The 27,173-nt window shown below is 48.0% G+C and overlaps 1 protein-coding gene across 8 annotated transcripts in view; it reads right to left on the reverse strand.

Moving 5' to 3' along the window:
- The window catches only part of LOC124776830, a 322,032-nt gene that overhangs the window by 195,218 nt on the left and 99,641 nt on the right, over window positions 1–27,173 (reverse strand). For 7 of the 8 annotated variants that reach the window (XM_047251996.1, XM_047251997.1, XM_047251989.1 and 4 more), the window contains one exon: window positions 4,826–4,912. The exons of the other annotated variant lie outside the window; for it this stretch is intronic. In XM_047251996.1, coding sequence (XP_047107952.1) covers window positions 4,826–4,912 — 87 coding nt within the window. The remainder of the gene's footprint in view (window positions 1–4,825; window positions 4,913–27,173) is intronic. 8 annotated transcript variants of the gene reach the window in all.

Below are 27,173 nucleotides of genomic sequence, written 5' to 3' on the forward strand. Positions count from 1 at the left end.
GTTTTGGTAATCACTGTTGCCACAACCAAGTCATGGTCACTCGTACCAGTTTCGGCTTTGACAAACTCAAAGATGTCAGTCTGTCTGTTGCCATTTGATCCAATATACTTCCATATTGAGTGGGGTTCTGAGCTATCTGTTCTACATAGTTTTCAGAGAAGAAATTTAGCAATGTTTGACAGTATGTCTTATCACAATCACCACAAAAAAACTAATTTTTCCAATTGATTGTTGGATGAATCAAGTCTCCACCTATGATTACAGTACGATTGGGGACCTTACTTACAAATCAAACTGAGGTTTCCTCTGAAGTTTTCGGTTACATCAGGAGATGAGTCTGGCAGATACAAGGATTCAATTACCATTGTATGACCACCTCTGATACGTGTCTTGCTCCAACACTCTCACAAACAGTTTCAATTTCTACCTTGGTGGATTGGAGCTTCTTACCTACTGCGACAAATCTGCCATTTCCATTTCCCATTGTATGACCACCTCTGATACGTGTCTTGCTCCAACACTCTCACAAACAGTTTCAATTTCTACCTTGGTGGATTGGAGCTTCTTACCTACTGCGACAAATCTGCCATTTCCATTTCCCATTAGCCTATCCTTTCAATATACATTTTCCCCAAAAATCTCATTGCTATCAATTTCAGGTTTCAACCACCTTTCTGTACCTAGTATTATGTGAGCTTCGCTGCTTTTCAGGAGCGCTTCGAACTCTGGCACTTTTCTGTGAATTCTTCGGCAGTTAACCACTGGGATTTTAATACTCTCACCTGTGAGAGTCATTCTTTCAACCTTATGCTGATACATCTGGGAATCCTACAACTATTGTTATCTGGAATGGATGGAGAGTCACCTCATCTAAGAAACCCTTGTGTGCAACCCACACACAGTCAGCTACGTGGGTATCAGCCTTCGATGTGTAGTGCACACCTGACCCATTTAGGGGTACCCTACAATTCTCAACCCTATGGCGCAAGTAAAGGAAGTCACAGCCTAGCTTGTTACAGAACCTCTGAATTCCTTGGTTCACTCCTCCCACTCGACTCAGAACCAAGGGGGTCATGATCAGTTCTGGGGACAATGCTGCAGATTGTGAGCTTTGTTGAAACTCCATGTGCAAGGCTGGCCTTCTCAACTTCCTCTGTCAGTTACTGGAATGATCCAAGTATGACCTCAGTTGGCAGATATGATCTGTTCCAAGATGTGTGCAATCTGCAGCTAGTTCTACCCAGTTCTCTCAATGGCTGCTGGAATAGCCTCTACAGCATGCTGCACGAGGCCCCCAGGCATACACGCCAAGTGCACTTTTTATGCTTTCCTGTCTCTTGCTGCCATTTCCCTAAGGGGTACCATCATCTGCTATAGATCTGAACTGATGACTATTAATAGACCCCTACCCTTTTGCGTTTGCTACCTCCTGAAACTGGACAAAACAGGTTTCCCCAAAACAGATGTTCTCCCTGGTCTCCATCCACACTGTACAGGACACCTAAATGTGCCAGTGAAATGCCACTCACAGTGAAGTGGATGAGTAATGACAGATCTTGCACTTCCCACAGAGAAGACAGGATTCACATGAGAGGACAGTACTTGGGATACCTTTGGTACTGGTTTCACAGGCACATAACCCTTAGGAGATTTCCAACACACTGATTCACAACAGCTAACAATTATTCGACAGTAGTCATGGGGATTTCCAGATGCTTATGAATGTCAACCATATCATTCCGTGTTCAAGAACAGCAATCACAATGGAGCTGCATTTTGGATGGTGTAATGTATTATAGGACAGTGAACAAATAAATTTAAATGAAGCCTTCTGATTATCTTTTAATCTGTTGAGTTAAAAGAGTAATAATTCCCTAAAAGAACTGAAGCAAACACACAAAGAGAAATTTCTAATAAGGCAACAGAAAGACCTGTGGTAAAAAATATTAGTTTCCTAAAATTTTTTTGAGATTAATTACAGTCAATAACAAACTCAATATATATGTAGATAATATATACTCCTCTTCAAGGGCAGGCTAGATGTAGCACAATATGTTAGTAACAGTATCAGCTACAGTAACTACATCACAAGCACTGGTTTCCTAGAAATAGGGTTACGCACATGAGACACTTGTAGCTCCATCGCTACACATGTTATTCTACTATTTTGTTAGTACATGATACTGACAAAATGGTAACGCACATTGTATCTGCTGCTAGTTTTGCCCATTAGTCCTGATCTTGCTTTAATAGCCATATTTATTGCAGTTGTAATATATTAATATTTTTCAATGTGCGCATCAAATAATTATGCCTTTCTTCTATCTGAAGGGCCACCACATCACCAAGATATGAGTCAAAGCAAACATCAGCCTTTATCTCATGCACTATAAACCTTGTACACAGAGGGCAACACAGCAACTAGGGTGAAACCAACCCATACATCTTTTACCTTGGAACTTAAGCTTTTTAACTTATTAGATGTAGGGATATTTTCTGATACAAAGCACTCTACTAACAAGCAACTTTTTGGTCCATCACAAAAAAGGTTTACCACGAACTTACTTTCTTGGGGATAGAAAGCCCTCGAGGACATTCCTCAGTTCATGCCATATTTCTTATGTATTTGCCATAATTTGATTATGCACATACACCGACAGATGAATGTGTAACAATATTTTCACTCATGTACAAAACTTCATTTAATCACAATTTCTTCCTTGATGTATCCTCACATTTGCTCACAATGCTGGAACATATTTTTATGGTGAACTGCTTTAATTCCCTCTTCACTTGAGTTTTTCAGTCAGAGGTAATAAACTAATACTGCAAGAACTTATAATGTCCTTCGTTTACTCCAATAATTAAAATCAATTGCATTCATTTTCTTGCTTCAAATAAACCATGTTATTTATGTGGGAAGAGCCTAAGCCCAGATGCTTGAGAAGCAGCCTTCTCGAAATATTCAGTTCTGTGTTTGCTCTGTGTAATAAAAATGCATTGACGAATCACTATATCTGAGTGGACAAATGTATTGCTCTATTTCTTTGCGGCAAGAATTTCAAAGATCTTAGTTTTGCAAAATGTTCTCCCGAGTCTATGATTACTATCTGTGTAAAGTTTTCAAGCAAGACTGTACACTGCGAACCAACTGTCAGGGGTAATATTCCTTCCCATTCTCTTCACTGACTCTACAAGTCTGAGCACAACCAGCTGTGTTACTGACTTGGGAAAAACCTGCACTTTGTTGTTCCACTTCCCAATATTTTACTTACTGTTTCTCACACTTGCCAGTTAAATATTTTGAACCCATGCATTGCAGGTTTTGAAGGAACATACATTCTGAAAGAACAACACATCTGAAAAAATAGTAACATTTCATCCTCTGCAAGGTATACACATGTGTAATGCTTCTATATTTTTTTGTGATTCCTTCCATAACATCATGTACAACATCATTTTTTACGTTCCTCTCTTGTGTGAATATTATCTAATCTAACACTTCTCAAAAGAAATCTAAATCATAATGATGACAAACTTGGGAAGATTTATGTCCATGTGCCACAAGTATCCCAAAATTCTTCCATGTTCATTTTGCCTCCATGAAGAATGCCATAATGTACTAAAGACCAAAAAAATTCCTTAAACTTCCTCTTTCTTTTAGGTTTCTTGCAGTTTTTGTCACTTTTATGCAAAGTTTTATGAGATCTATGTAAATATTTGTGCTCTCTAATATGAAATTGAATAAATCATGGTCGACAAACAGTTTCCAGGCCTCAACAATGGTGGTAGCATTTCTGGCTTCTCTGCGAACATCATGCTAATTTGTAACTATATCATAAGATCTGGCACAGACATTTTGGTTTGGAATATTTTTCAGCCATTTAGTTTGATAACATCTTGACAAACAGTATGGGATAGGGATTGCAGCCAACTGCACTAGTTGTGTTAGTGAGTGTACTCAGGTTACTGACAGGAATGAAGACATTCACTTTGCTGTCCAGTTATTGATCAATCACTTCATTTTCTGTGTTGTGATTACTTTTGGGAACAAAATTAGGATCCACATCTGAATCTTATCACTTTCTAGTAACAGTTTTTGAATTCCTTCATGACTTAATAGACACTGCCAAGCCATTTTCAAGCAGTTTTATTGTACACAGAAAGTATAACAAGAAAAGTGCAAAAGCTAACACAAAAGGACAGGCTGGATCTCTCAGATCCAAAACGCGTTTCTTCCCACATCTACAATCAACTGGTGAACAAAGTGGAATGACGAAACAAGTAGTGACGTCTAGCAAAATTAAGTGAAAGCTACAATGAATGGCTTACTCACAAGCAGTGTACTCTTGCGGATATTTTTAAGACAAAGTCTGCCTGGATCTGACAGACCCAGCCAATCCATTCTAGGATTAACAAATACCCTTCTCACTATATAGTCAGAAGCCACATATTCAGGAATGTCGTAAAACACATTATACCAGCAGCCATTCTGAAGGCTATTTTAGTACATCTTCGTTACACACATCATCTCAACATTACACATTTTTTACATTGTTCTATTTCCCTTTCCTTTGTATCTTCATCTTCTTCTTCTTCTTCTTAAACCTAGTACCATTTCCAGTTTACTGGAAAACTAATTTTGAAATTTTAACACATATCACTGTGCACTACGAAGAAGTTACCACATTAGTAATAACAGATAACTTAATTTTGCTGCTGTCTTCACAGTGCTTAAGTTTGAAACAGCTAAATTACTAACTTACCTGTTATGACCACTTAGTTAAGAATTACTTGAAATAAAAATATCTAATACTGTCCTAACCTCACTGGCTGGTGCTGTTCTCTCTTGCTGACAGGAATATTTCTTAACTTTCATCAGTTTACCTATAAACTCTTTTTCCCACTGAACCTGGAAAATAAAATTCCACACTGCAATGAAAGAGTTATGTTATGAGAGGTGGTGATAATTTTAATCCCGTGTACTGAAATAACAGTTACAGTTTACTGTGTTAGTCTTTGATATACAGTGTACGTGTGTGACCCTTGCTTAACACTAATTTCATATTAGTTAGTGCAGCATCTAGAACATGCAGTACCTTCCACCATAGAACATGAAAATCATGATAAGTATTGTGAAGAGCCATAGAAAAGAGTTGGCAATTCACAATAAATTCTAAGGTCACTGCAAGTGTGTTACACTACAGCTGGTATAAGAAAGACACCATTCTGCAAGCAAAAGGCATTCTCAAATAATACCAATTTGTCACAGAGGCTGTAGAATTAAACAGTCTATTTATTTTATATTGTTCACTGATACATAGTTTCAGTTCTGTAGTCGATCTGAAGTCTCTGCAATATATATCAGATGTGCTATGTTGTTGTTGTTGTTGTTGTTGTTGTTGCTGCTGCTGCTGCTGCTGCTGCTGCTGCTGCTGTTTCTGTTGTGGTGGTGGTGGTGGTGGTGGTGGTGGTGGCGGCGGTCTTCAGTCCAAAGACTGGTGTGATGTACCTCTCCATGCTAGTCTACCCTACGCAAATCTCTTATCTCTGCATAGCTACCGCAACCTACTCCCATTTGAATCTGTTTACTGTAATTCAAACGTAGGTATCCCTCTGCAATTTTTACTCTCCACCGTTTCTTTCACTGATAAACTGACAACTCTTTGAAACCCCACGATATGTCCTATCAACGGATCACCTCTTTTAGTCAAGTTATGCCATAAATTTCGTTTCTCCCCAGACTGATTCAGTATCTGATCTGGCCATCTAATCTTGAGCGTTTTTCTATGGCATCACATTTCAAAAGTTCTGCACTGTGCAACACAATTAAAGGATCACTTTTTGGAAACCCCATAATTATCTGCCATTGTGATGCAGAGAAATTGAAATTTGGCTCAAAGTTGCATCCAACCGTTCTCTATAAAGGTGCAAAGTGTGATGCCCTGCAACATCAGTCTGGGCTTCAGTGACACTTTAAAAAACGAGGTGTTGACACGCTTTAAAAAAAATGTCAGACATTCGAAATTCATGCGAGGAGTAAGGTGTGTTAATCATGTCACTTTGGCACCAAATTTCAGCACAATTCTGCCCAATACTAAACAATGGGAAGGTCGCACAACCCCTCTTTACCCACATTTCATGCCTTCTTTCAATGCCACTGAGAGGTTGAGATCAGAACAGTGATAACCAGCATTGAAATTGTGCAGTTTTCTTATGGATGAATTAGGAAAACATTTCAGACACACCACCGCTCAGTATCAACAAGAAAAGGCCTCAGGGGATGACAAAGGGCATCAATGAAAAACGCCTCTTCACTTGAGGTGTTGATTCTCATACATTTTGTGGTCAACAATGACAGTTTACAGTACAATGAGCAATACTACGAAATTCTTGGCAACCCCTGGCACTGCTTTCTCCCTACTCCCGTTGATTCAACCTCGAATTCAGCAAAACCCTCAGTGCATGATTGTTGATTTACTTAAAAATGCATTTGTGCAGAGACAGCAAGTCATTCATTACTAGCCACTGGCATGACGGACATCCCCTGCGACACCCATTAGATTTTGCATCCAGTCAGCACGCGCAAATTTAGCGGCACAGTGCTACTCAGTTCATGGCCGTCTCAACAGTTGTCCATCACGTAAGCGCTTAGTAATTAGTAACTGCATGTCTGTGCACAGATACATTTTTAAAGCACTCAACAAAGGTGTTCAGATGGCACTGAGGGTGTTGATAAGCTGGAGAGGGCGTCCCAGAAGGACCCTTTGTCATTTTAATCACACACATGTCAATGTTGGACCACCCCCCATGATGACGCCACAGGAGGGTGCAAAACAGGAGGGCTGGAAAAGCAGAGTCACCCTTTGCTGTTTCAGATCATGTTCAAATTTTGCCAAATGGTTCCAAATGGATCCTAGAGGTACCACACTTTAAACCAAAGAAAAAGCTGCAGTCACATTGCACTCAAAAGGGATGGAGGCACATTCAATGCAGTTGCAGGCCCACATTGTCCTTAGAGAAGGGCTAAATCACCTGGAAGAGTGTCAGCAGTGTCAAATGTTGTCACGATCATCATCTTGTTACTCACTCCATGGCTAATTGTTTTCAACACAAAATGTGTGAAATCAATGTCCTGTGGAAAGCAGTAGTTTCATTAATGCCCTTTATACCATCTCCTTGGGCCTTCTCATGTCAATACTGAGCAGCGGTGTGTCTGAAATGTTTCTCTGCACAACTCCTAAGAAATCACAAAATTTTAAGGCTGGGATGATATTTCTGTCCCCCATTCTAGAGGTGTCGAAAGAAGGGGTGAAACATTGGTAGGAGGGTGTGGGATGATCTGCCCACTATGTGACATTGATGACAGCGTTGGGCAGAATTGTGGTGAATCGTGACATAATTAACCCACTTTATGCCTCACACAAAATTCAGAACTCTGGCCAGGTGTGGACATCCCGCTGTCTGAAGAGTCACTGAACCTGAGGGTGATGTTGCAGAGTGCCATGCTTTTGCACCATTAAAGAGGAAGGATGTAGGCACCTTTGAGTCAAATTTCAAACTTCTGCATTGCTATGGCAGACAATTACAGGGTTTCAAAAAAGTGACCCTTCCTTTGTGTTGCACGCTGTATTTTCTTCTTGTCTGAACTACTTACTGTCCATGTTTCACTTTCATAAAAGACCACACTCCAGACAAATACCTTCAGAAGAGACGTCCTAACACTTAAATTGATATTATATGTTAAATTCTGCTTTTTCAGGAATATTTTCTTCCTATTTCTGGTCTGCATTTGTATTCTCTCTGCTTTAGCCATCATCAGTTATTTTGCTGCCCATATAGTAGAACTCATCTGCTACTTTCAGTGTCTCATTACCATATTAACACCCTCAGCATCACCTGATTTAATGTGGTTTGTGTATCGTCATTCCACAATCTCTTTACAAGATATGACCCATTCTATCCTATTACTCTCCCAAATCCTTTGGAGTTTCTTGACAGAATTACAAGGTCATAAGCAAATCTTGATCTATAATTCACTTTACAAATTTATACTTTGTTTTCTTCACAGCTTGTTCAGTATACAAATTGAATAACATCAGCAGTAGGTTACAGCCCGTCTCACTCCTGTGTCAACCACAGCCTTCCTTTCATGTCTCTCAACTGTTATAATTTCGGTCTGGATTCTGTACAAGTTGTAAATAATTTCTTGCTCCCTGTATTTTATACCTGTAGAGATCAAAACTGATCTTTCCAAAGTTTGCCTTCTGCAAGATTTTCCATTCTTCTGTAAATCATTGATATCAATATTTTGCTTCTACGGCTTATTAAATTGATGGTTTGGTAGCATTCACACTTGTCAGCGCATGCCTTTTTTAGAAGTCTGATGGTATTTCACCTGTCTCATAAACACACATCAAAAAAAGTTTTGCATCACCCCAGTTCCCAGAACTCCTGAAGACAGACAATGACTGTGGATGTTGTATCACAGACACAGTCCCTTTGACTGTTCAGAGATGTTACTAAACCTGCCCAAAGATGTAAACAACCATGCATGAGCAGCGCCTATTAGATGGAGGGGGTTCCACAGCCGATCAGTTCCAATCATTCCAGCAGGAGGTGGTACACGGCTCATGTTGTCGATAGTTCAATCATGCCTAGACGGTCAATACCGCAGCTCGATCGTGTCCACATTGTTACTTTGTGCCAGGAAGGGCTCTCAACATGGGAAGTGTCCAGGCGCCTCAGAGAACCAAAGCGATGTTGTTCAGATATGGAGGAGATACAGAGAGACAGAAACTGTCGATGACATGCCTCACTCACATCACCGAAGGGCTACTACTGCAGTGGATGACCGCTACCTATGGATTATGGCTCAGAGGAACCCTGACAGTAATGCACTATGTTGAATAGTGCTTTTCTTGCAACCACAGGATGTCGTGTTATGACTCAAACTGTGCACAACAGGCTGCATGATGAGCAACTCACTTCCAATGTCCATGACGCGGTTCATCTTTGCAACCATGCAGTGCAGTAGTAGAGATGGGTTCAACAACATGCTGAATGGATCACTCAGGATTGGCTTCACGTTCTCTTCACTGATGAGTGTCACATATGTCTTCAACCAGACAATCGTCGGAGATGTGTTTGGAGGCAATGTGGTCAGGCTAAACACCGTAGATACACTGTCCAGCGAGTGCAGCAAGGTGGAGGTTCCCTGTTGTTTTGGGGTGGCATTACATGGGGCCGACATATGCTGCTTGTGGTCATGGAAGGCACTGTAACGGCTGTACAATACGCGAATGCCATCCTCCGACTGATAGTGAAACCATATCAGCAGCATATTGGCGAGGCTTTCGTCTTCATGGACAACAATTTATGCCCCCACCATGCACATCTTGTGAATGACTTCCTTTAGGATAACGATATCGCTCGACTAGAGTGGCCAGCATGTTCTCCAGACATGAACCCTATCGAACACACCTGGAATAGATTGAGACAGACAGTTTATTTACAACGTGACCCACCAGCCACTCTGAGGGATCTATGACAAAAAAATGGCTCTGAGCACTATGGGACTTAACTTCAGAGGTCATAATTCCCATAGAACTTAGAACTACTGAAACCTAACTAACCGAAGGACATCACACACATCCATGCCCGAGGCCGGACTCGAATCTGCGACCATAGCAGCTGCGCAGTTCCAGACTGTAGCGCCTAGAACCACCCGGCCACTCCGGCCGGCGATCTACACCAAATCGCCATCAAGGAGTGGGACAAACTGGATCAAAGTGCCTCAATGAACTTGTGGATAGTATGCCACAACGAATACAGGCATGCATCAATGCAAGAGGACGTGCTACTGGGTATTAGAGGTACTGGTGTGTACGGCAATCTGTAATACCATCTCTGAAGGTCTCACTGTATGGTGGTACAACATGCAACATGTGGTTTTCATGAGCAATAAAAAGGGAGGAAATGATGTTCATGTTGATCTCTATTCCAGTTTTCTGTACAGGTTCCGGAAGTCTTGGGACCGAGGTGATGCAAAACTTTTTTTGGTGTGTGTATACTGCACACCAGGTGTAATAATTCTGTTATAGTTGAATCTCCTATGGATTTCAGTAATTCTGAGGGATTATCATCATCTCCAAGAGCCTTGTTACAACTTAGATATTTCAGCATACTCTTAAATTCTTCTTGCAGTATCATATCTAATACCTCACCTTTACCTACTTCTTCTTCTTCTTCTTCTTCTTCTTCTTCTTCTCCTCCTCCTCTTTCCATCACATTGTCCTCAAGTCTGTTTCCACTCTGTATTTTCCATCCAACCTCTTGAAGCGTCTTGGTTTTTTGCTCGCCGCGCAATCCAAGTGCCTTCTGAACTTCCTCTCTCACTATCTGACGAAGAACACTTGTGAAATCAGTTGCTTCTTCCATCACAGACATCAATACAACGTTTTGAAGCAGTTCAAACTTCTTGCATGTAATTCTTTTTTAATGCATTGTCTCAATATACTGGCACCATTTTATGAAGTCATCTGCTGCCAAAACCTCCTTCAGGAGTAGGGCTTGATACATGTCCTCAGCAACACCCTTCGAGATGTGCAACCTTATTTTCCTCGTTCATTCTAGGATCCACTATTTTACACAGCTCCAAGATGTCTTGAATGTAGGATGCTGTAGTTTCTCCTGGACGCTGTGCCCTGCACTTTGATTTATCTTCAGCCTTGCACTTCTGTCATTGTGTGTCACCGAAATACTTGTGCAGTCCCACCTGGAATATTTCCCAGCTGGTGAACTTCTCCTCATTGTTCTCATACCACTGCTTGGTAGTGCCCTCCAAGCAGAAAAATACGTTAGCCAAACACACAGTGTTATCCCTTTTGTTAAATTTGGCTATACGCTCATATACCTTCAGCCACTTGTTTGGATCTTGGCCATCGTCACCAGAGAACCTGGAAGGATGTCTCATGTGGTGGCACACAGTTGCTGTCATCGTAACGTCCTCCTCTTCTTCTTCTTCTTCTTCTTCTTCTGTCTCTGGTAGATTGCGATCTGTTGAATATGGCTCTAACTCGGGTTTCTCGCCATGTAAATGGCAGCTCTGTCATGGCCTGATGGGAGTCAAAGTGTCGTCAATAATGCGCACTATCACAAGTTCCAATACTCAGTGTCTCCACCAGAACAATGTCACGTAGAAGAAGGTTTAATTAGATGAATGACAAACACTAACTTCTCTTAACGAAGGTTTATTCAGCACTTCCACACACAAGAGTGCGGAGTGAACTGCCTCTGGCCGGAACACATAAGGTATGTATACAGTTACAAAACATTCCAGTACAAGGATTCTTGCCATTTGTGGATACTTCTAGAATGTACTTGAACCAAATACAGAAATTAAAATTGTACAACCCAGGTGAGTTTTGAACTTACGACCCTCCATGCAACAGTTTAGTATCATAACCACTACACCACGGTGCTACTCACCTCCTTCTGTGACAATATGCCTTACTTATATTTAAGAAATGTGCCAATACAGTGATGCTTGCAGAGGAAAGCATGCTGAATAGCAGCCTCTAGGTGGGTCGATTGTCAACAGTGGACCGAAATCTTTGAAATCCACACGGAGAGCAGCTAAGGAACTGCCTTTGTCTCTAACAACCAGACCAGACAATGGTTAACCATTCACCTCAGGGTCTTTCCTACACAGCTCGTTAAGGTGATTCTTCGATAACTACTGGGACTTGTGCAGTCCTTCCCTGGTTTGAGGAGAGGGGTTAGAATTGCCTCCCTCCACGAGTTGGGGCAGTTGCCTGTCTGCCATATTAGACTAAAACATTTGAGACGAATTTCCTTTGATGCTGCTGGCAAATGTCTAAGGATTCAGTACTAAATTTGGTTGTGACCAGGTGCAGCGTCACGAATCTCAGCGAGTACCGACTCAAGCTCCCACATAGAGAGAGGGGAGTTGTAAGCCTCAGAACTTTACCCTCTCTATAGTCGCACAATAACGACGAAATGCCGGATCCTGGCTTGCATTGGCAGTAGGTTGTGCAAAATTTTTGGCCAGTATCTGAGCAATGTCTCTAGGTGTTGTTTGTAGGCATCCTTATTTCACCACTGCTGCTATTGGTAAACGGCTGAATTTACCAAAAATCCTCCACATGGCTTCCCATACTTTTACAGAAGAAGTGGAACGATTGATGGAGTCCAGAAACGCTTGCCATAACCATTTTGTACTCTCCCTAACGACGTGTTGAGCCTTGACCCTCGAGACTCTAAAGGCCCTAAGTGTCTGCTGTCGGTCAGCATTTAAAACGTCAAAGAGCTGTACACCTTCGCCAGATCGCAGAACAGCACTCGTCTGTCCACCAAGGTACTGGCTGCCTCCTAAGACGACCTGAGGACTGTGGGATGGAGAGGTCAGTGGCACGATGGATGACTTGTGTGATGTGGTCCACCCAACCTTGGATGCTGTCGCAGTGTTTGAACACAGACAGCTGGCTGAAATGCGTCCAGTTAGCCCTGCTTTGGGAGCTTAACTTCAGGTGGTGAGCCATTTAGTAGGTGAGGGTGGGTTGGCAAGTGGTCAATGGAATGTAGGTCATCAATGACCTCCTACTGAACAGAGTCAGCAAGGGTGGGAGAACAGAAAGAGAAGTTAATGGCTGAGAATGACCCAGTAGTAGTAGAGAAATGTGTGTGAGTACCCATATTGAGGATGCAAAGCTCATGAGACGTCATAAGGCCCTCCAAAACCCTACCCTGAGGGCAAGTATTGGTCAAGCCCAAAAGGATGCGATGGGCGCCGAAGTCTCCCAGGAGGAGGAATGGTCGTGGGAGTTGTGTGATAAGATCTGTGAGAGCCTCAGAGTCTAATGCATCTTGCAGAGGTAAATACAGTGAGCACACAGTGATCCTTCGACATGTATGAATTTTAGCTGCAACTGCAGCCAAGGGGAGGACAGAAGAGGGGTGCACTTTAGTGACAAACACTGTGACACCTCCCTTGGTCCTTTCTCGCGATAGGTCATCCTTGCGGTATACCGAATTTTCCTGAAGCACAGACACATCTGTATCTTTAAAACACATTTTTTGTAAACAAAAGCACAACGGACATGCCTATGCTACAAGTTTGAGTTCCTCCACACGAGTCCTGAACCCACTGATGTTCCACTGCAGTATGGAAGCCATTTCATCGGTGCAGTTTTAATTTACCCGTATCTTTGCACCGGAGAGGTGAAGCACTTGGAGAGCGAGGGGGAGTGGAGGGGCTGCCTGGATCCAAGGTATCTAACTCCACGATATCCTCCTCATCAGTCAGACGGAAAAGAATGACATCTGACAGTGCTTGTGACAGCTTTTGACCCAAACGTCATGAGCCTTTACCTGTACCATGTCCCTCTGAGGAGGCATTGAGAAGCACTCTGATTTTCTTGTACCTTCTGGATGCTCGCTGTGGAACTGTTATTGGTCTTTCCTGGTGCAGCTGCCTGGATTGCTTTGTCCTTACTCTTTTTCTTTTGACATGTCGAAACAAGGCCCCAGGAGTAGACATTAGAACTACTGAGAGCCTTGGGAGAGCCAGTCCTGACAAAACTCTACCATCTGGTGAGCAAGATGTATGAGACAGGCGAAATTCCCTCAGACTTCAAGAAGAATATAATAATTCCAATCCCAAAGAAAGCAGGTGTTGACAGATGCGAAAATTACCAAACTATCAGTTTAATAAGTCACAGCTGCAAAATACTAATGCGAATTCTTTACAGACGAATGGAAAAACTGATAGAAGCTGACCTCAGGGAAGATCAGTTTGGATTCCGTAGAAATATGGGAACACGTGAGGCAATACTGACCCTACGACTTATCTTAGAAGAAAGATTAAGGAAAGGCAAACCTACGTTTCTAGCATTTGTAGACTTAGAGAAAGCTTTTGACAATGTTGACTGGAATACATCAGAAGAGAAATTTGTTAACATCGAGTACTGATTTAAGTGTCAGGAAGTCATTTCTGAAAGTATTTGTATGGAGTGTAGCCACGTATGGAAGTGAAATGTGGACGACAAATAGTTTAGACAAAAAGAGAATAGAAGCTTTCGAAATGTGGTGCTACAGAAGAATGCTGAGGATTAGATGGGTAGATCACATAACTAATGAGGAGGTATTGAACAGAATTGGGGAGAAGTTTATGGCACAACTTGACTAGAAGAAAGGATCGATTGGTAGGACATGTTCTGAGGCATCAAGGGATCACCAATTTAGTACTTGAGGGCAGCGTGGAGGGTAAAAATTGTAGAGGGAGACCAAGAGATGAGTACACTAAGCAGATTCACAAGTATGTAGGCTGCAGTAGGTACTGGGAGATGAAGCAGCTTGCACAGGATAGAGTAGCATGGAGAGCTGCATCAAACCAGTCTCAGGACTGAAGACCACAACAACAACAATGTACATGTGTAAGTACAAGTGCTTATGGTTGATACAGGAACACTAGTGATCAGCTGTGTCGAAGAGTCTGCCTTGAGAATAGGTTTCTGCACTATGGAAGAATATGATAAGGCAAAGACAGGGGGGTTTCATTACCTTATATTCTTTTTTGGCTTCAGCATAGGGGACCCGTTCAGTCACTTTTATCTCCTGTATTTTGCATTCTTCAGCAGAAGCAGGGCCGTCTCTGCTCCAGACTGGGTGGTTCCCAGAGCAGTTGATGCAGATCACTGGAGATGGGCAGTCAGTCCCAGCATTATGAACAGCTTTTCCACAGTTCCCGCAGATTGCTTCACCTCCACAACTCATGGTTGTAAGGTCGATATGCTGGTTTTAATAGCATCGCATAGGGTTTGAAATGTAAGGCTGAACATTAAGTTGAAGGAACCTCACCATAAGATGTTCAGGCAGTGTGGGAGAATTGAATGTGACAATGAAAGTGGCAGTCTTTTCAGTTGCTCTATTATTCCTGTGTGTTCATTGCTCCACTGGGTGCCCATTCTTGCTTCAGTTCTGCTATGTCCATGATATCTCGGCATGCGGTGCACTTGCTGGAGCTGAGAGGTGTGCATCTCAACAATGATATCACAGTCACCCAGTTTCTGCAATTTCTTAAGAAGGTCTAACAGCTTTGACCTGTTCGTTTCAACCAACAATGGGCCATTACACAATCGTTCCATAGATTTTAATGTTCCAGCAGGGCCTTCCAAACCCTTCCAACCTTCCAAAAGGGGGACACTTTTTCAAATGTCCCTTCTTCCTCTTTATCACCAGAAACACATTGTTATTCATTACTCCATGAGCTCTGTTACTGCAGTCCAAAGTATTCTTATTATCAGGAGGACTAGTCTCTCTCATTCTATTGGCTGTGTCGGTGTGAGACTCCCAGGTGGTACACCCTTCCCGCTGGGAGGAGAAGATGACGATTTCGAGGGTTCCATCTCGGTTCCATAAGCATTTAGGGATATAAGGGTTGACTCAGACAGAGCCCCACGTGCCTGTGTAAGACTTATACAACTGAGGTGCAGCAGGTTCCCCAGGGGTTGCTGGCTAACGACTGTTCCACCTCAACAGCCATGCATCCCATCAGCGCACAGCACACCTTGAAATTGAGGTTTTATTTATTTTTTTTTATCCCATCCTCACGATCAAAGAAGTCAAGCAAATATCTGCGTTCCTTGAGACACCACAACATGTGGTGGTCGCTGAAGCATGCCCAGGGCTTACTGTTGGTGATGGGATTGGCGGCGCTTACCAGTCCCCAGTTCAGGAACCCCGGACTGTCAAGCCCGTACTCAGCAAATCAATGCTGAGCCCCTGAGGATTGGGAGAGGGGGGGAGGGGCGAAGACGACGGACCGAGGACGGGGGGGGGGGGAGGGGGGCGGACCGAGGGCGGGGGCGGAGAGGGGCGGACGGCGGGGCGAGGGCGGGGGGGGAGAGGGGCGGACGGCGGGGCGAGGGCGGGGGGGGAGAGGGGCGGACGGCGGGGCGAGGGCGGGGGGGGAGAGGGGCGGACGGCGGGGCGAGGGCGGGGGGGGAGAGGGGCGGACGGCGGGGCGAGGGCGGGGGGGGGAGAGGGGCGGACGGCGGGGCGAGGGCGGGGGGGGGAGAGGGGCGGACGGCGGGGCGAGGGCGGGGGGGAGAGGGGCGGACGGCGGGGCGAGGGCGGGGGGCGGACGGCGGGGCGAGGGCGGGGGGGGGAGAGGGGCGGACGGCGGGGCGAGGGCGGGGGGCGGACGGCGGGGCGAGGGCGGGGGGCGGACGGCGGGGCGAGGGCGGGGGGCGGACGGCGGGGCGAGGGCGGGGGGGGGGAGAGGGGCGACGGCGGGGCGAGGGCGGGGGGGGAGAGGGGCGGACGGCGGGGCGAGGGCGGGGGGCGGACGGCGGGGCGAGGGCGGGGGGCGGACGGCGGGGCGAGGGCGGGGGGCGGACGGCGGGGCGAGGGCGGGGGGGGGAGAGGGGCGACGGCGGGGCGAGGGCGGGGGGGGGGGAGAGGGGCGGACGGCGGGGCGAGGGCGGGGGGGGGGAGAGGGGCGGACGGCGGGGCGAGGGCGGGGGGGGGGGAGAGGGGCGACGGCGGGGCGAGGGCGGGGGGGGGGAGAGGGGCGACGGCGGGGCGAGGGCGGGGGGGGGGGAGAGGGGCGGACGGCGGGGCGAGGGCGGGGGGGGGGAGAGGGGCGGACGGCGGGGCGAGGGCGGGGGGGGGGGGAGAGGGGCGGACGGCGGGGCGAGGGCGGGGGGGGGGGGAGAGGGGCGGACGGCGGGGCGAGGGCGGGGGGGGGGAGAGGGGCGGACGGCGGGGCGAGGGCGGGGGGGGGGGAGAGGGGCGGACGGCGGGTCGAGGGCGGGGGGGGGGGAGAGGGGCGGACGGCGGGTCGAGGGCGGGGGGGGGGGAGAGGGGCGGACGGCGGGTCGAGGGCGGGGGGGGGGGGAGAGGGGCGGACGACGGAGCGAGGGCGGGGGGGGGGGGGAGAGGGGCGGACGGCGGCGCGAGGGCGGGGGGGGGGGAGAGGGGCGGACGTCGGAGCGAGGGCGGGGGGGGGGAGAGGGGCGGACGTCGGAGCGAGGGCGGGGGGGGGGAGAGGGGCGGACGGCGGAGCGAGGGCGGGGGGGGGGAGAGGGGCGGACGGCGGAGCGAGGGCGGGGGGGGGGGGAGAGGGGCGGACGACGGAGCGAGGGCGGGGGGGGGGGGAGAGGGGCGGACGACGGAGCGAGGGCGGGCGGGGGGGGGAGAGGGGCGGACGACGGAGCGAGGGCGGGCGGGGGGGGAGAGGGGCGGACGACGGAGCGAGGGCGGGCGGGGGGGGAGAGGGGCGGACGACGGAGCGAGGGCGGGCGGGGGGGGAGAGGGGCGGACGACGGAGCGAGGGCGGGCGGGGGGGGAGAGGGGCGGACGACGGAGCGAGGGCGGGCGGGGGGGGAGAGGGGCGGACGACGGAGCGAGGGCGGGCGGGGGGGGAGAGGGGCGGACGACGGAGCGAGGGCGGGCGGGGGGGGAGAGGGGCGGACGACGGAGCGAGGGCGGGAGGGGGGGAAGAGGGGCGGACGACGGAGCGAGGGCGGGCGGGGGGGGGAGAGGGGCGGACGACGGAGCGAGGGCGGGCGGGGGGGGAGAGGGGCGGACGACGGAGCGAGGGCGGGCGGGGGGGGAGAGGGGCGGACTACGGAGCGAGGGCGGGCGGGGGGGGGAGAGGGGCGGACGACGGAGCGAGGGCGGGCGGGGGGGGAGAGGGGCGGACGACGGAGCGAGGGCGGGCGGGGGGGGAGAGGGGCGGACGACGGAGCGAGGGCGGGGGGGGAGAGGGGCGGACGACGGAGCGAGGGCGGGGGGGGGGGAGAGGGGCGGACGACGGAGCGAGGGCGGGCGGGGGGGGAGAGGGGCGGACGACGGAGCGAGGGCGGGCGGGGGGGGAGAGGGGCGGACGACGGGGAGAGGGGCGGGCGGGGGGGAGAGGGGCGGACGACGGGGAGAGGGGCGGGCGGGGGGGGAGAGGGGCGGACGACGGAGCGAGGGCGGGCGGGGGGGGAGAGGGGCGGACGACGGAGCGAGGGCGGGCGGGGGGGGAGAGGGGCGGACGACGGAGCGAGGGCGGGCGGGGGGGGGGAGGGGCGGACGACGGAGCGAGGGCGGGGGGGGGAGAGGGGCGGGGGGGGGAGAGGGGCGGACGACGGATCGAGGGGGGGGGGGGGGGGAGAGGGGCGGACGACGGATCGAGGGCGGGGGGGGGGGGGAGAGGGGCGGACGACGGAGCGAGGGCGGGGGGGGAGAGGGGCGGACGACGGAGCGAGGGCGGGGGGGGAGAGGGGCGGACGACGGAGCGAGGGCGGGGGGGGAGAGGGGCGGACGACGGAGCGTGGGCGGGGGGGGGGAGGGGCGAGGACGGGCGAGGACGGGGGGGGGGAGGGGCGAGGACGGAGCGAGGACGGGCGAGGACGGAGCGAGGACGGGAGAGGGGCGAGGACGGAGCGAGGACGGGAGAGGGGCGAGGACGGGCGAGGACGGAGCGAGGACGGAGCGAGGACGGGCGAGGACGGAGCGAGGACGGGCGAGGACGGAGCGAGGACGGGCGAGGACGGAGCGAGGACGGAGCGAGGACGGAGCGAGGACGGGCGAGGACGGAGCGAGGACGGGCGAGGACGGAGCGAGGACGGGCGAGGACGGAGCGAGGACGGGCGAGGACGGGAGAGGGGCGAGGACGGGAGAGGGGCGAGGACGGGAGAGGGGCGAGGACGGGAGAGGGGCGAGGACGGGAGAGGGGCGAGGACGGGAGAGGGGCGAGGACGGGAGAGGGGCGAGGACGGGAGAGGGGCGAGGACGGGAGAGGGGCGAGGACGGGAGAGGGGCGAGGACGGGAGAGGGGCGAGGACGGGAGAGGGGCGAGGACGGGAGAGGGGCGAGGACGGGAGAGGGGCGAGGACGGGAGAGGGGCGAGGACGGGAGAGGGGCGAGGACGGGAGAGGGGCGAGGACGGGAGAGGGGCGAGGACGGGAGAGGGGCGAGGACGGGAGAGGGGCGAGGACGGGAGAGGGGCGAGGACGGGAGAGGGGCGAGGACGGAGCGAGGTCGGGAGAGGGGCGAGGACGGGAGAGGGGGGAGGACGGAGCGAGGACGGGAGAGGGGGGAGGACGGAGCGAGGACGGGAGAGGGGGGAGAGGGGGGAGGACGGAGCGAGGACGGGAGAGGGGGGAGGACGGAGCGAGGACGGGAGAGGGGGGAGGACGGAGTGAGGATGGGAGAGGGGGGAGGAAGGAGGAAGGGAGAGGGATGAGGGGGGAGGAAGGGTGAGGGGTGAGGGGGGAGGAATGGTGAGGGGTGAGGGGGGGAGGAGGGAGGAAGGGTGAGGGGTGAGGGGGGGAGGAGGGAGGAAGGGTGAGGGGTGAGGGGGGAGGAGGGAGGAAGGGTGAGGGGTGAGGGGTGAGGGGTGAGGGGGGAGGAGGGAGGAAGGGTGAGGGGTGAGGGGTGAGGGGTGAGGGGGGAGGAGGGAGGAAGGGTGAGGGGTGAGGGGTGAGGGGTGAGGGGGGAGGAGGGAGGAAGGGTGAGGGGTGAGGGGGAGGAGGGAGGAAGGGGGAGGGGTGAGGGGGAGGAGGGAGGAAGGGTGAGGGGTGAGGGGGAGGAGGGAGGAAGAGAGAGGGGGGAGGAGGGAGGAAGGGAGAGGGGGGAGGAGGGAGGAACGGAGAGGGGGGAGGAACGGAGAGGGGGGAGGAGGGAGGAACGGAGAGGGGGGAGGAGGGAGGAACGGAGAGGGGGGAGGAGGGAGGAACGGAGAGGGGGGAGGAGGGAGGAACGGAGAGGGGGGAGGAGGGAGGAGGGGGGAACGGAGAGGGGGGAGGAGGGAGGAACGGAGAGGGGGGAGGAGGGAGGAACGGAGAGGGGGGAGGAGGGAGGAACGGAGAGGGGGGAGGAGGGAGGAGGGGGGAACGGAGAGGGCAGAGGAGGGAGGAGGGGGGAACGGAGAGGGAGGAGGAGGGAGGAACGGAGAGGGGGGAGGAGGGAGGAACGGAGAGGGGGGAGGAGGGAGGAACGGAGAGGGGGGAGGAGGGAGAGTAGTACCTCACTTGGTATCTTGTAAAACAACAATAAGCCTCTTCATGATGCACCATGTCTCGTTTGTAATTTGCCAATGGAGTTGTAAAATTGTATTTGTCGGACTTTTAATGTTAACTAAATGAAAGACATGAGATGCTGAAGTATGTTCATCTGCCAAAACACAGGATATATGACAAGAAATGCCTAATTTTTACAGGAAAACGAAAAAGGGCACTTCAAATAGCAGCCTTTTCAGAACCACAACGGACAACACTGTAGCACTCTTTCAAAGAGTCTTTTACATGACTGCAATGTAAGGTATGAAGAACAGGAAATGTGATGAGAAGTAAGCAGCCAACCCTGAAACTAAATACTGCAGAAGTTTTCATAGCAAACAGAATTTTTAAGAACAAAGCTACACAACCAACATACAAATAGACTGAAGAATCATTACTGAAGTGATTTCCGCAGGAAATCCAGTTTCAATATTCTGTTCAAACAGATGACCTTTCCATGTATTAAATTATACAAGGGTGGTTTGAAAAGTTCACAGAATGGAACAGAAAAAAAGTACTTACATTATTGAAATGTCTTATTTTTCAATGTAGTCTCCCTTTAGATTAATGCACTTGGTCCAACAATGTTCCAATACCTTGATCCAATCTCAAAAATGAGTTTCCTCCAGGCCTGTAAAATATCTGTCAACTCCAACTATCAATTCCTTGTTTGAAGTGAATCTTCATCCACCAAGAAAAATCAGGTGAATAAGGCAGGTGTGGCAACAATTCATACCTCGGTTCGTGCGATTTTGCCATGGCGACGGCATATATGCGCAGGCAAGCATCAAGAGTCGTGATACCCATCTTGCAAATAATTTTTTCCATTTCTAATTCTTCAGTTAAAATGTGATATACCCTTTCAAATAACATCTGGCAAGTGTGATCAATTTCACACACTTTCAATTGGCAATCCTCCATGACCATTTTGTGCAGTTTTGCAATGATTTCCAGAGTAGTGACACAACTTGGCCGACCATTGTGTGGATCATCATCTAAGCTCTCCTGATCCAATTTAAATTCATTTGGCCACTTGGCAACAGTTGAATATGAAGGAGCAGAGCCCCCCCTCCCCCCCCCCCCCCACCCCGCCAGTGTAATATGTAAATCGGTATGAATGTCCTTTTCTTTCATACCATTACAAAGTACTTAATAACAGCTCGAATCTTGTTTTTTTTTCCATCTTCGCAAATCACTACACAGGAACAACAACACAGCCACACCACCACCACAGCTCTCTTCCTAGAGCAGTGACGTGGTATGTGATTACAGGCAACAGTCCAATGAATATCACGTGAACAACTCATCGTGCTAGCGCTGACCTCTCTAAGCATAGATGTTGACAAAAGATACCACTGAAAAAAGAAATGAATGGGCTCCCCAAGTCCATTTGCTAAGGAATTTTAAGATATTTTCAACTGTTGAGTGATCTCTTGATTTCAAACCTACCAGATTAAGTAGCGCGCGCGTGCACGCAACGCACGTGCACACACACAGACAGAGAGAGAGAGAGAGAGAGAGAGAGAGAGAGAGAGAGAGAGGACTGCAAAAGATGCTTGCATTTTGGCAACGGGGAAATAGGCAAGGTGTAACATTTCAAACTGTCAAACTGACCACTATACCCTGCCATAAGTACAAGGCTGAAGATATATTTAAAGATTTTTTTGTTAGTAAAATCACTTGGTAGTTTCAGTTGTTCCATTTGTTTTAAGATGATTTAGACGTTGGAGTATGAAACCAATTTAGTGATAAAGTTTCCTTGAATTTTTCTACTTAGAATAGGTACTATCCATATCCTCAACTGTGCAATCCAAGCTAATGTATGAGGCATGTCAGACAGTACATGGTGCACCAGAATCACTTTACCTATTCCTTCACACACTTAAAGATTGTATGCAGTAAGAAAGATTGTCAGTACTGGTATCCCACAGCACATTCCCAAATTCCTCTAATCTTACCTCTCATGCATTTTCCAGCTACAGGACAATGAAACAGCTCAACTGGCTGCTATAAATTGCTAGTTCCACAGTGAAACAATGGGTCAATGTTGTGCAATTAATCTTATTCAAGAGATTTGTTTTCTCTGGATAGCATCATCTTCCACTACCTGAAAATACACTTGAAATGTGAAACTTTTTTGAGTAGAGTCCTATGACTGACCCACAAACACAAGATAGTTCAAAAAGTGACTTCTTCAAGGCCATGAAGACACAGAAGACACATATTTCCTAAGGTATTACATCATATGGATTCTCCTTTAAGCAGGCCAAAATGAACAGCCAAAAACTCTCACGTTTTTGATATTGAATTCATTATACCTTAGTCCGGGAAATTAAGGACTGAAGTGTGTAGGTGCTGTGTTTACTCTTTTGGGTACCCTTTGTCTGATACATGGGAACACAGAGGCAGGATGAACACTGCTGACACGTTCCAAATTTAAGGACTGCTTGTAGCTCCTCTTCCCTGATTCTAGTTACTTTTGTGGCAAGCCTTAACTTTAACGTTGCGACAGGTGTCAGCCTATATTAAGAAACTGGATTTTTCTACTTTGTACTCCAATCTTCACAAAGGACTGCCATCTAACAGATTCAACATTGTAAAATGGCGGCTAGAACATCAAAAAGAGAACAAATTCCACTGCCCAGCTGCTACCAGCCATCAGCACCTTTCAGCAAATAAGGAAATATGTGGTGGTTGGTAGACGGAAGTTATACTGATGATGGTGACGAGTTCAAGGGGGAGGGAGGAAAATACTTCTTAGTAGGTCAGTAAGTGTTGGACCAAATTACGTGCTGGAGGCATCAGTAGAGGAACAGCAATTGTGGTGTAGTACTGGAGAAAGGAGAACGTAGGTGGTATCTGTAGGACAGAACATAACCCAAGTATGAAGTAGCAAGTAAATGATGGGGTATAAGAACAGCTAATATTGGATTAATTCATTGTGGAAAAGCTAGCAAACATTACGTCAGAACATTTCACAATTTATTTCAAATGGCAGTATAGACAAATTTGAGCACTACAGAAAAAACAGTTTCTGTTCACTTCACTTTCAATAGCTGCCGCCCATTTCACACAAAGATTCCATTGATCCTGCATTTAGATGACAAGCAAGTCCATCTCCCAAGATGAAGATCTTGCAGAGTTCTTAGACAGACAGATTCTCCCCTCTCAAATTGTCCCCTGTCCAGCAACACATCCTCTACTCAATCTCTCTACCCATATTTAACATCCCTCACCATTGACTAACTAGAAAGACAAAAGTGCCCTTTTCGCCACTCAGTGCTACCCAGGACTGAAACAAATCTATCACATACTCTATACTAGCAACATCTACCTTTATGTTGTGAAATGAGGGATGCTTCCTCACTATCATATCTATCCTCCCACAAGCAGTATTCTGTTGCTCGTTCAACTCATGCAATATCCTTGTAAATCCAACCATGAGATACCAACCTCAATATTACCACTGGAAAGCATTCTACACTGGTAATACTATGAATTAAACTACACTTGGTCCCTGTCCTCACCTTCATCCCCTCCCCTTACTTCTGTTACCACCCCAGTTCCACCATTTGTTTCATCTCTCAATGCCTTTTTTTACCTTTCTACTTCTTCCTAGCTTACTCACTGTAACTGTTCTCTATCTATTCTTCCTATGCTGTATCCTGTATCTTCCCTCTGTAGTCACCTAATTTATCCTCCTATCCATCCCTAATCTGCCTTTACAGACATCTACAGCTTCAACCCCCATGTTTCTTTCCTAATCATCTCCTATCCAGGTTCTCAATCTCCACACTCTACATCCCTTCCATTTCTCCACCACTGATGCCAGATAAGATTGCTACTCATTTACATCTGGTGTGGTAGCACCATGAAAGAAAAGGGGTTCTCAGGGCATTTGTTAACATTTGTCCAAAAGACAGGATATTTACTTTTTTGTCTCTGTTTTAGTGTCTCTTCTATTTGTTGAGTATTAATTTACATTCGTATTATATTATATTTTATCCTGGATGAGTACGTCACCTTTACCATCATCATCAGCAGCAACAGCAGCATGAGAAGCAGCAGCTGCTGCTGCTGCTGCTGCTGCCACTATTTTCCATCCACTGCTGGATACACATTTCCTCTAGATTTTTTTATACACTATAATTTTCAGCAACATGCATTCACATCACTCTTGCACATTTTTGTCATCAACTCATCTTGTGTTAGCTCCTCGTTTCAGACTGACACTTCAAACTCACCCCCCCCCCCCCCCCCAACACACACACACAAATGACTGTTACAATTATAGTTGGTTAATTGACACTGAGCTATTTACTATTTATTCAGGCATAAAATTATTAATAGGATTTCTTGTACTATGCATCAGTTACAAAATCTAGCTTGGCATCTTTAAATAACATATTTCTATAATAGCAGACTCCTATCATGTCACTTTCAGTGTAAAACAAACTGAAAGGTTTGCTAGACAGAAGCCAAACAAAATTAACTTTCTGTATCTGAAATAGAGATTGAAAATAAAGAACCTGAAGATCAAGTGAAGTGTTAATGCGCATAATTGCATAATAAAAATGTTATTTAGTAGGGAACATTATTAATTTTACTTTACTTTCTCAACCACATAATTAAATTTCTTAAACTCTGACTTCATATACTTCATTTCTCCAACAAACAGCAAACTAACTAATTTCAGTCTCATTTCGAAATACATTACATTTTTCCCATAACCGTAATTGAAGAATGTAATGTATTCTTGAAACATGTTAACCATTACACAACTACTAAACAAAATGATGAAAGGCAGACTTGTTGATCCATTCTCAAATGATTAAATGACATGAAACACACACAAAATAAATTACATTCTAACTAACCAGAAAGTGGAGATGCTGATGCAGATGGGCACAACAAAAAGACTGCCAAACATGTAAGCTTTCGGCCAAAAGACTTCCTGAAATTTGAAAACACACACACACACACACACACACACACACACACACACACACTGGACGCAAATGCAACTCGCAAACATATGACCACTGTCTCTGGCTGCCAAGGCCATACTGCCATACTGTAAGGTACATCACATGTTAGGAGACTCAATCTGGGTTGTGGAGGTTAGGAGGAAGCTGGGGCGGGGAACAGTAAAGTGCTGAAGTGCTACTTGTGGAAGCATACAGGGACGAGATTGGAGGTGGAAGGAGTTGGCGGGGCAGTGGAAAAGGAAAGAAGTAAAAATACTGTGGGTGCATTGGAATAGAAGGCGATGTATTGCTGGCATGGGAACAGGGAAGAAAATACATGGGTGAAGGACAGTAACTAATGAAGGTTGAGACCAGGAAGGTTACAGGAACAGGATATATTGCAGAGAGTGTTCCCAACTGTGCAGTTCACGAAAGCTGATGTTGGTACACAGGATACAGATGGCACAGGCTGTGAAGCAGTTACTGAAATAAAGAATGTTGTTTGGGTGGCGAGTTCAATAATTGCATGGTCCCGCTGTTTCTTGGCCACAGTTTGTCAGTGGCCCTTAAGCGGACAGATAGTTTGTTGGTTGTCATGCCCACATAGAACACAGCACAGTGGTTGCAGCTTAATTTGTAAATCACATGACTTGTTTCGCAGGATGACCTGCTTTTGATGGGATAGGTGATGCTTATGACCAGATTGTAGTAGGTGTGTGGTTGGAGGATGTATGGAACAGATTTTGCATCTAGGTCTATTACAGAGATATGAGCCATGAGGCAAGTGGTTAGGAGCAACGGTTGTGTAGGGATGGACGAACATATTGTGTAGGTTCAGTGGGTGGCAGAATACAACTGTGAGAGGGATGGGAAGGATAGTGGGTATGACATTCCTCATTTTAGGGCACACAACAAGAGGTACTTGAAACTGTGGCAGAGAATGTGATTTAGCCGCTCCAGTCTTAGGTGGTACTGAGTCACGAGGGGAATGCTCCTTTGTGGCCAGATGGTAGGACTTTGGGATGGTGGGTGACTGGAGATATAAGGCATGGGACATGTGTTTCCATACAAGGTTGGGTGTACATGGTCAGTGAAGGCCACAGAGAGAACCTTCATATATTTCAAGGAGGGCTATTCATCATTACAAATGTGATGGTCATGGATGACTAGGCTGTGTGGAAGGGACTTGTTGGTATGGAATGGATCCCTAATGCCCATGGCATTGCCACTGTTGAACACTACCTTTCCCAATGCCTGACAAATTCCATACCCACCCACATGACACCACTATGTCAACGTATTCATGTGCCACCTAGAAGAATCCTACCTAACCACCCAGAACCTCAAACACCACACCTGGTTCAGATTCACTGGTGATATCTTCATGATCCGGTTTGAGGGTAACAACACACTATCCACATTCATCCGGAACCTAACAACGCCCCCCCCCCCCCCCCCCTCGAATCATGGTTCTATTCTACCCAACAAGTTACCTTCCTCATTGTTGATCTCCATCACCTCAAACATGGCTGCACCAGCACCTCCGTCCATATCACACCTACCAACCACCAGCAATATGTCCACTTTGACAGCTACCACCCATTCCATACCAAGAAGTCCCCTCCATACAACCTAGCCAATTGTGGCCATTGTATCTGTAGCAACAAGCAGTCCTTGTCAAAATATACCAAGGGTCTCAACTGAGGTCTTCACAGACTGTGACTACCCTCCCAACCTTGTAGAGAAACATTTCCCATGCCTTATCTCTCCAGTCACCCACCACTCCCCAAAGTCAAACCATTCGGCCACAAAGGAGCATTCCACTCATGACTCAGTACCACCGAAGACTGGAGCTACTAAATAACATTCTCTGCCAGCGTTTTGAGTACTTCTCATCATTTGCCCTGAAATGAGGAATGTCATACCCAGTATCATTCCCATCTCTCCCACAGTTGTATTCTGCCACCCACTGAACCTACACAATATGCTCGTCCATCCCTACACAACAGCTGCTCCTAACCCCTTGCCTCATGGCTCATATTCCTGTAACAGACCTAGATGCAAGACCTGTTCCACACACCCTCCAACCCACAAGCATCACTTATCCCATCAAAGGCAGGTTCACCTGTGAAAC

The sequence above is a fragment of the Schistocerca piceifrons genome, chromosome 2 (assembly GCF_021461385.2).
Source record: "Schistocerca piceifrons isolate TAMUIC-IGC-003096 chromosome 2, iqSchPice1.1, whole genome shotgun sequence".
NCBI lineage: Eukaryota > Metazoa > Arthropoda > Insecta > Orthoptera > Acrididae > Schistocerca > Schistocerca piceifrons.